We start from the raw sequence: 10528 nt of genomic DNA, 5'->3' as shown, positions 1-10528 counted from the left end.
TTTTCTGCAAAAATAATATATTTTTAAGAAATAGTTAACACATTAGCATCTTATAGAATGGGTTTTCAAAACTAATCAACAACCCTATTATAGATGGATTTCTGATCTTCTCAATTAACTCTTGAATGACAATATCACACTAAAATTGATAATTTTTAAGACATTTATGTATAAAAATATTAAATCACTATCTGATATAAAAGTTTGCTCAATCAAAGAATTAAATGCAATTTCTATATCAGAAAATAATAAAACATAACAAACAAATTTCTATATCATTAAATTGTATAGTCCATCCAAAATCAGAGAACCACATCATCAAAATTTATGATGTACCAACAGAGTCACATCAACTTTGACCATAAATAATGTTGCATATATAACACATCTAATGCATATATAATCACAGAGGAAATGTATAATTACTTAAAAATTAATAATTACACAAAGTTTCATTCAGTCACTCTCACTTTCACTATCTGAGTCAGTGTTCGTGTCGGCTATTAAATTGTGAATTCCCAATCTATCAAACGCTTGCTCACGATTCCACCATTTGTCAATTTCTTCTTCCGTATACTTGATTGCATTCATCCAGTGCAAAGGTGTTATTGTGGACAATGATTCTTTCCATTTGTCCAAATAACTCTTCATTGTATATTCTTGACCTGCATCCCAATTGTAGTAATTCTTTGCCACACCCCATATCAATTCATTTGGATTGAATATACGGTGATATGGAGGAAGATGTAATACTCTGTGGCCATATTGTTCAGCCATCTGATCTACAGCGTATCTTTTTTCAGGCTTATTTCTAAAATAAATGTAAATTACATGAAACAAAAATTTAATTTATATTTACCTAGCAACAATTTGAAATAGTTCACTCTTCAACATAGTATCTTCAAAACTTAGTTCATGTTTTGTAAGCCATTCCTTTAATACAGTCTTTGTCGATTCACTTGTTGGGATCTTTTCTACCAGTGTGCTATGGTATGGTGCATAGTCCATAATGATAACTGATGGTTCCTCCAAATTCTTTAAGAGTTGATTTTCAAACCAGTCCAAAAAAATGTTCTGGTCCATTTCTCCATGGTAGTCACCATTGGAGGAAAACACGAATTCTGCTCCTGGTATAAAACCATTCCTGTTGCCAGCATGAAGAATGATGTATCTGCAATATTAATTAATAAAAAATATTGTAACTAACGAAACCTAACCAAACATTATTCTAACTTTTACCTCTGTTCATCAGTTTTTGTTGTCTTTTTAATACTGTCTTGCCATGGATGCCCCAATGCTCCATTTTGAGATATGCATGTTTCATCTAAATACACAAAATTAAATATAGAATCTTTCTTAATTTGGTGATATGTTTTTAAAAATTGAATCCTTTTAAATGCAATATCTGAAAGTTCCATTAGCCCTTTTTGTGGGTTACTTTTACACCATTTAAATCCTATATCTTGTAATAGTGTATGAAGGGATGACTTACATCCCTCAAAGAGCTGCCTATTCCTAAGCTCTTTAAAAATAGTTTCCAGATTAACAGGTTTTCCTGAAAAAAATAATTTAATTAAATTATGGTTATATAAAGAACACAATTTTGAATAAAACTACATACTTTTTTCATACAATTCATAAATTGTATTGCGAATAGATCCAATATCAAGGTTATTTTGATTCGTGACCCTCTTCGCATATGAACGTTTTTTCTTTGGCGAATCTAACGTTATGTTGTTCTTCACTTTTTGAGAGATTTTACTCACAGTGCCCGTACTAACACGCAGTGCATCTGCAACACGCTAAAAAATATTGCCAATAAAAACCCCAAATACTTAATATTTAATAGTATCAATATTTACCTCTCTAACACATGTTATTGGCAAAAGGGGACCTCCATTATCTCGTTCCCGTTCAAAATAATTAATTAGAGACGCAATCTGTTTTTGACTCTGACTATTTAAGGGCTTCGGCATTTTGAATCAGAGATTTCAAATTTATCAAAATAAACAAAGCGTCAAAACAAGGTTTGCTGGATTATAATCTCTAATTTATTCTAGCTAAAAAGAGATAAAACCGCAAAACAAGTAGTATTTCCGTATTTTGTGGACAGAATACTATCTAATTCACCTGTATGTACCGAACATAGAAAATATAGAAGTGACTGTATATATAGACTTCGTCATGCGGTGTTGCCAGTTATGCTCTCTAAACACTAGCGGATGGTTTCACCATTGAACCTGTGTCATTCCAGGGCAAAATGACTAGCAGATGGAAACACCATTCAACCTCTGTCATTCGAGGACAAAATGACGTCAGACGGACTGCAACGTTGCCGATATGTTAAATTGGTATTTACATATAGAGCAAATATATATAAGCGTTGATATGGTGGGGGATTTACACATTTGCCGCCAGCTGCATATTAAGATTTTGCCGTTCATCTGAAGTCTGCAATCTGTTAACCTAATTCATAATCATACTAAATAATTTTTTTTGTTAATTAGTTTTCGCAAATACTAAAGTATCCCAATATTAAATAAAGTATAGTTTTGCATAGTAGTAAGATTTGTATGAAATTTTTTAGGGCGCTTCGGTTTTATTTGGATTATTTATTATATTTGACTGTAAAAAAATCGGTTTTGTGCAACCAACCCCAAAAAAGAACATAAATTAATAAATTGGACTAAAATGTGTCAAGGCAAATAATTTAAATTTGCCTACAATAGATTCGCCGATAACAACTACTGTGAGTTTATTCACATGTCTGTATTTCAAGATTTTGATTATTTCTGGTTCTGTGATCGATGGCTAATTAAAATTTTACTCCAATAAGATAAGGTCTAAAATGATTTAGTGTTCCAAACAATTGACAATGATCCTATTTCGGTTACTGAGTATTTTATTTCCGTGTTTGCTAATATTCGAGAAGCTTTCGGTCATTCAATTTTATCATTATCCCTCAAGTCGGAAAAAACTACACAAGTTACAAAATTTGAAACATCTGTTGTTAATATGAATTATTTATCAAAGTTAGGATACAAAGTTAGTATTATACTCAAAGAGGTTTCACAGTTTCATCGAATTTTTAATAAAATCTATAATATTCAAAAAGAGCTATAAATAATTTTATTTTAATTCATTTTCATTTCTTGGCATACGAAATCTACCATGGATTTCATTTTGTTAGTTGGTCAAGTATTTTCGGCACTACCCAAATTGGAGAATTCCATGACGATATTCTATGATTATCTAATCAAGTATCATTTGAAATTAATTTTTATCTTCTTATTTTTGGCCATAATAGTACCCATAGTTTTTGCAATTATGGGATTTTCTGAATTTGTGATATTTTATTTTACAACTGAAAGTTAAAGGTTCATCTTTATCTAAAACAATGCCAAAACATTCTATACGTACATTTTTTATTTTATTTTGTAAATCAAAATTAACATATTTTGTTAAAAATTTGTTTTACATAATTTGTTTCTTTGCGTCTTTAATAATGAATGGATGAATATTTGGATGAGGATTGTTTTTGATTGAAAATAATTCATAGCTTTCTTCGTTTATAAGCGATGATAATTCAAAATCTAAAATACATTCATTACTCTAAGAAAATCTAAACCCAAAATACCATCAAAAAAGGATTTGTGAAAACATATTAACATTTATGCTATGAGAGAATGTAATATAAGTTGCGTTAATTCCAAATATACTACATTTTTCTTTAGTTAGTTTACAATAAAAAAAAGAAGAATTCAAAATATAGAAGCTCCCTAATTCACAAATAATTTTATATTTAAGGTATATAGCGATTGACTACTCATGTGAAAGATTGTAATGCCGTCTGAGAATATTCATTTACCGTAAAGTTTTGGGGGTAAAAATTTGATCTAGCTCTATTGCAATTTCCTTGATTTTATTTCTTCATTTTCTTCATTTAAAGAATCGTTGAGACCAACTTGAATTTTAAATGTTTAATAACAATTTTCGGATTTATGTCTAATTGTATTGTAGGTTCTATATTTAAGAATATTTATGTTTTAAGGAATAAAAATGTTAAATACACTAACTGATTTATCAAAATATAAAGTATGGCCAGTTATTTAATTATTAGGATTTAATTAAATGATATTTCATATTATTTTACTAACTTAATTTATTATTCACTTTTATTTAATAATAGAATTTGATAAATGAATCAAGATAATATAAAAGGTATAAAACTAAAATTGAGTTTCATATATAATTTAACTTACCAAAAAACTCTCTCTTTGTGGGTATTGATCACAGCTTCATTTGTCAGTCCGACTCTACTATCTGTAGAGCTTTTGAACTGCTATGCTTTTGCCAAAGTTTCGTTGGTTTCAAATTTCGTATATTTTCCAAATTCTAATTATGAGCAAGTTAGCGGCACTTTAAACAATCTCGGAAGAGCTGACAGTCCAATTTTGATCCATCTTCTGTTCTCAATAATTGTTGGGTTCTGGTAAATTAACTAAATTCAGATGAAAATAACCTCTTGATCTCTTCAGAATTCTATCGATTTCACGTGTTTTGATTTACGTAAAGATAAAAGCACAGCTTTACTTCAACAAAACAATTTTATTTAAAAATTAGAAATAGACTAGGATTGACAGTGGTATGAAAGATACTACCGTTTTCGTCACAATTCCATTAGAAAGAAACTTTACTGTTCTATCTTAAATGTGTTATTTTATATATTTTTAAAATATGATGTAAATATGTGTTAACAATAATATTGAATCGTATCCTAATTAAGATCCAGTAAGATTTACCAAGAATAAACATTAAATGTGTGGTGACTTTTTTTTATAATACACCATTTTTTAACTTATTTCACATTTATTATTACTTAGCCACAAATTTAGGGTACGAGAGCTTTCTTGACTTTTATTTTTAGTTATTGTAAGGAGGAAAAGACGACCTGATTGTTTTCACCATCAAGTCCATTACTCTTATTAGTCTCTGGAGTGCGAAATAACTTTTGGCCAATATTGAAAATCATAATAGTTATTTTCAAATAACATTGCTTGGTGTACTCACATTGTGCAGCGAAATTTCGTGGCCACTTTTAAGGTGCTATTCGTAGTAAGAATATGTTGCGTTTCCCGCGGCGGGCGGTCATATTTCATCCTAGATATGAGATCTGTTTATATTAGCCAAGTGTGAACATTTTTCAAGAGGCTCTGGTAGGGGATAGGGTGCTAGGCGGGGTAAATTTTAGTTAGTTAATTTTACACCCTTCTATCGACAGTTTGACGGTTAGTTCTTCGGTATGACGATAGTTTGATAGATAGTTGTATCAGATCCGACAAAAGGCCTGCCGGTCATTAATTATTCCTATATATGTAGAGAACGACACCTGTTCCGTCTGTCTGACGGAGCCACATGTCCATTTCAATATTACGCTCTGAATGGTTCCTTTTTTGTGGACCAGTTTAAGGGAAGTCTGCATCGTCAGCACCTATATATAAGTTTATTTTATAGCCTTCTTTTGATGCTTTGATCATCACCGTCACGGAAAGAATACGTTCGGGTGGCATACAATCAGTAATGCTGATGTAATAACGAAATTAGCGTTGGTAACTATCGACTGAAAACAGTCGAAACAGTCGATAGTTAAAAAAATAGCGAGTAATTACTATTTTCAGTCAAATGCGCGGTTCGACTGTTTTTTTCCATTCGTGATGTCAGTCAAGGTGTACGAATTCTTGTCTGTATAAAATGTTAGATAGGAAAGGACGGAGATAAATGCTTGGAGCGGTTTTAAATGTTTTTATATTCTCCAATGGTAGTATAAGCGAGACAGAGATGTATATATATTCATTCACCAGATAACTTTAAAAAAGAAAAGGAAAAAAATACTAATTTCTATTATCATGTAATAAATAATATAATTTTAAAGGAAGTAGGATAACTTTTATACTGAATGTTCTGTGGATGTGTAAAAAGGAATAATAACACCACAAATGTTTTATCCTGTGATAATATATTAATTGCTATTTCTAAATAACATAGCATAATAAATATAAATAATACAATACAACTTAAATAAAACCTTTACGTGTAACTGATATAATTCAGGTAGTTTCATTTTATGGGTTTGCCAAAAATCCAATGGGTTTTCTAAACGCCCAATAAATGGAATTTCCAAACTGCTAAATATGTAAAGTTGCTGCAGTACTTGGAGTAATTATTTCTTTAATTCTAGCCATTTTTTTATCAAAATATCTCCAAATGTCAATACCTTCTTGGTCAGTACTTTTATCTTGAATTTCGAGTTGTGGAACTATATTTGTATTTTTTGAAGTTAAAATAGAAGATACCTCTTTTGTAATAACTTTTTGTATCGCCTCAGTATTATTTGCAATACCAAATCCTGCTTTTTTAAATCTAGGATCTAAAAATGTGGATTTCCCGCATATCATATTCATTTCTAAAATTGGCAGTCTTTTATTGATGACATCTAATAGACAATTTTGTCATTTTTTCCCCATTCACTTGTTAAAATCCTGGATTTGATGGAATGTTGCAGTGCTCTTGTTAACCGTATAATTAAAGACATCGTTGGGATATCTTTCACCAGATAACTCGGTGGTCATTATTTCAATGGGTTTTAAAAGTTGAACACATTCTGTTACGATAGTCCATTCGTTAACAAATAAAAACTGTGGTGCTCTTCTTACTAGCCAACAAAATAAATTGTTGAATATTAAAGTAGAATTTTCCTATCAGAAAATGTATTTATTACAAATATTTAATATAATTTATTTACCTCTTTACGGTTAAAATTAAAAAAAAAATTTAACAACTGCTACTGTAAAAATTTCTTCATTTTTTTTGGATCTATGCAATTTCTGAAACCTTTGGAACCTAATTTTAGTTTTCAAGATTTTAAGAAAAAAGTTTCGACAAACAAGAGGCTTGGACAAAAATCGTGAAGGTTTATCAAAAAAGTATTACCTGTTATACCAGTCCAAAGTAATACCTATTATGCCAGTCAAAAGTATCTTACTATTTATCATTTAAAATTTAATTTTTTGTCCTCGAAAACTAGCATTCCAAAATGCTGCTATATTAATTTACAATATATAGTTATTCACAAGCAAACTACAAAAGAAAACATAAAACCACATATATTACATATAAATCTATATAAGCATAAATTCGGCGCATTTCTTTCAAGTTCGAGGCTAGGACGGAAGGCCAGAACGTTAAAAATCAGTTGAATGAACTAGTAGAACCGAAAATAGTAACTAAAAGTAAACGACTGAAACAGTCGATAGTAAATAGTAATAAAATCAGTCGGACCGAAAATAGCGACTGAAAACAGTTACTAGTAAAAACAGTCGAATCAAAAATAGCGACTGAAATAGTCGATAGTAAAAAGTAGTCAATTACTGAACAGTCGATAGTCGATTGTTCCCAACACTAAACGAAATGATATTTAGCTCTAAGTATAAGAAATATTTAAGATCTGCATAACTACACCTTCAAAACTCTTGATTTATTTGTAATATAAATATTGTAAGGTCAATTTCGTATTAAAATGACACTGATAAATTCAATATTATGGCCAAAAGCGTACCCTTATCCAGTACTATTTCAACAACCACCTTAAAATACATTTGGGATTTTTATTAATTAGACTTCATAAATGAAATTGACACATAATATTATTTTAATAAAATAACAATTATTATCATTTTTAAATACACTAATACTAATACATATAGTTTTAAAAATTTCTACCATTTACTTCTGAAATTAGGGAAAATACAGAACAACAATATTACAATAAACATATTTTATTTTAATAAAAAGGACAATAGTAGAATGTTATGTTATTATGAAAGTATAATTCACAATAAATTGTAATATTTAAATGATCTCTCTTCCACACCACCTATAAGGTGGAGTTCTAGGCGCTTTTTCTTAAATATTTAAATCAAAACTAATTCAACAATACTTCTATAGAATTGTAAATTAAACTATCTAAATTTATAAAAAAGAGAATGACTAATTAAATAATAATTTGATTACCAAAATTTAGCGTTTGCACTTGAATTTTTATAAGCACGCCTTCTCCCATTAAGAACACAAAGCGAAATGCACAGTGTATTCCCAAATGTTACCAAAATTACAAATCCGCTAACAAATCTTCCAACCCTACTCGTATTTGAAATAATAGTTTGGAGAGCATAATTGGCAACGCCGCACGTCTCCGACCGCAGTAAATTGGTAATAGTAGCTACTTCTGGTAAAATGACGTTAGACCGACTGCAACGTTGCCGATATGTTAAATTAGTATTATATTATGGTGAGTACATACCTGAGCATTCGGGACGAATTTCGTGGGAAAATTGCAAATGCGCATAAGCAAAACTAAATTTAGCCAACATTCGTGATGAACACATTTCAAAATTGATTCAAAGTCGTAGTGCGCATGCACTTTGCTTAGTTCCAGTGCTCGCCACAGTGACTTTCAGCGCTTGGCGACAAACAGAGCCACAAAACATTGAAATATAGAAAGGGAACTTAAATGAGCACACCCGTAGCCAAGATCTCAGTGTACTGTCACACCGCCAGAGAGATTCGATTTGAATTTCAAATGTCAAAATATAACATAAACGTTTGACAAGTGAAAGTTTTGACTAGTTTAGGGAACAATCGACGAAACGACTATCGATTGTTTAGTAATTGACTACTTTTTACTGTCGACTGTTTCAGTAGCTATTTTTGGTTCGACTCTTTTCAGTCGCTATTTTAGGTCCAACTGAGTTTATTACTATTTACTATCGACTGTTCGACTCGGTTCGACTGTTTTTTCCCATTCGTAATGTCAGGTGAAGATGTAGGAAATCTTGTCTATATAAATTGTGAGATAGGAAAGGACGGAGATAAATGTTTGGAGCTGTCAATTTTGAATGTGTATATATTTTCCAAGGGTAGAATAAGAGAGACAGAGATGTATATATATTCATTCACGTGCTAACTTTAAAAAAAAGGAAAAAAAGAATCACTAATTTCTATTAACATGTAATAAATAATATAATTTTAAACCAAGTATTTTATTGATGACATCTAATTGACAATTTTGTAAATTTTTCCCCCATTTCTTGTTAAAATTCTGGATTTGATGGAATATTGCAGTCTTCTTATTAACAGTATAATTAAAGATATCCCAGGATGTCTTTCACCAGTTAACTTGGTGGTCATTATCTCAATGGGCTTTAAAAGTTGAACACATTCTGTTAAGATAGTCTATTCGTCAACAAATAAAAATTGTGGTGCTCTTCTTAATAGCCAAAAAAATAAATTGTTGAATATTAGAGTTTTCCTTCCAAAAAATGTATTTATTACAAATATTTAATATACTTTATTCACCTCTTTACCGTTAATATTTTTAAAAGAAATTTAACAACTGCTACTGCAAAAATTTTTTCAAATCTTTTCGAATCGATACAATTTCTGAAACCTTTAATTTTAGTTTTCAAGATTTTAGGAAAAAAGTTTTGACAAACAAAAGGCTTGGCCAAAAATTGTGAAAGTTTATCAAAAAAGTATTACCTATTATACCAGCCCAAAGTATTACCTGTTATGCCAGTCAAAAGTATCTTACTATTTATCATTTACAATTTTATTTTTTTGCCCTCGAAAACTAGCGTTCCAAAATGTTGCTATATTAATTTACAATATATAGTTATTCACAAGCAAACCACAAAAAAAACAAGAAACCACATATATTACATATAAATATGTTGGGAACTATCAACTGAAATTGACTATCGACTGTTTAGTAATTGACAACTTTTTACTATCGACTGTATCAGTCGCTATTTTTGGTTCAACTGATTTTACTACTTTTTATGACTAACTGTTTCATTTGCTATTTTCGGTCCGACTGATTTTCCTTCTATTTACTATTGACTGTTTCAGTCGTACTTTTAGTTACAATTTTTGATTCTACTTGTTTCATTCAAATGATTTTTAATGTTCTGGCTCTATCGTCCTAGTCGCGGCCTTGAAAAACATGTACCCAATTTATGCTTACATAGATTTATATGTAATATATATAGTTTTATGATTTTTTTGGTAGTTTGTTTGTAAATAACAATATATTTTATATTAATATTATAGCATTTGGGTACGATATTTTTCAGGATTGTTAAAGTAATAGGGCAAAAAGATTTAAATTGTAAATTACAAATAGTAAAATATTTTGACTGTTTTTATGGCAATAATAGGTAATGTTTGGATTACTCCCTCGATTTTTGTTAAAAAATATTTCCGTTCAATAATAAATAAAGCATTTATTTCATTTCATTCAGATCATTTTAAATTTATCATGGATTAATTTTTTTCTGTGATTAGGTATATGTTTAATTTTAATATAGTATTTATGGTTATTGTACATCTTTTTTAGGTTTTGTTTAAGTTCTATTGTATTGTCTATATTTATTACAGTATATTATTTAAAAATAGCATTAACACACTACAT

The 10528-nt window shown here is 29.7% G+C and overlaps 1 protein-coding gene across 2 annotated transcripts; it reads right to left on the bottom strand.

The window, feature by feature from the left end:
* Window positions 1-2184, bottom strand: LOC143206874 (uncharacterized). Of its 2 annotated transcripts, XM_076419703.1 has the most exons (6): window positions 1863-2184; window positions 1622-1802; window positions 1493-1555; window positions 1240-1324; window positions 860-1171; window positions 1-811 (listed from the first exon to the last, which is right to left on the bottom strand). In XM_076419703.1, exons 1-6 carry the CDS (start codon window positions 1974-1976, stop codon window positions 457-459), a joined length of 1110 nt encoding a protein of 369 aa, XP_076275818.1. In that variant the 5' UTR covers window positions 1977-2184; the 3' UTR covers window positions 1-456. The 2 variants fall into 2 exon arrangements, with proteins under 2 accessions (XP_076275818.1, XP_076275817.1); XM_076419702.1 differs by having other exon boundaries at window positions 1240-1555.
* Between the last annotated feature and the right edge of the window lie 8344 nt (window positions 2185-10528).

This window comes from Rhynchophorus ferrugineus, unplaced genomic scaffold (genome assembly GCF_030347505.1).
Source record: "Rhynchophorus ferrugineus isolate W39M unplaced genomic scaffold, kcgeb_rfMv2 rfM1, whole genome shotgun sequence".
NCBI lineage: Eukaryota > Metazoa > Arthropoda > Insecta > Coleoptera > Curculionidae > Rhynchophorus > Rhynchophorus ferrugineus.
Note: the sequence above shows the minus strand (reverse complement) of the source record. Positions and strands in the feature narration are given on the sequence as shown.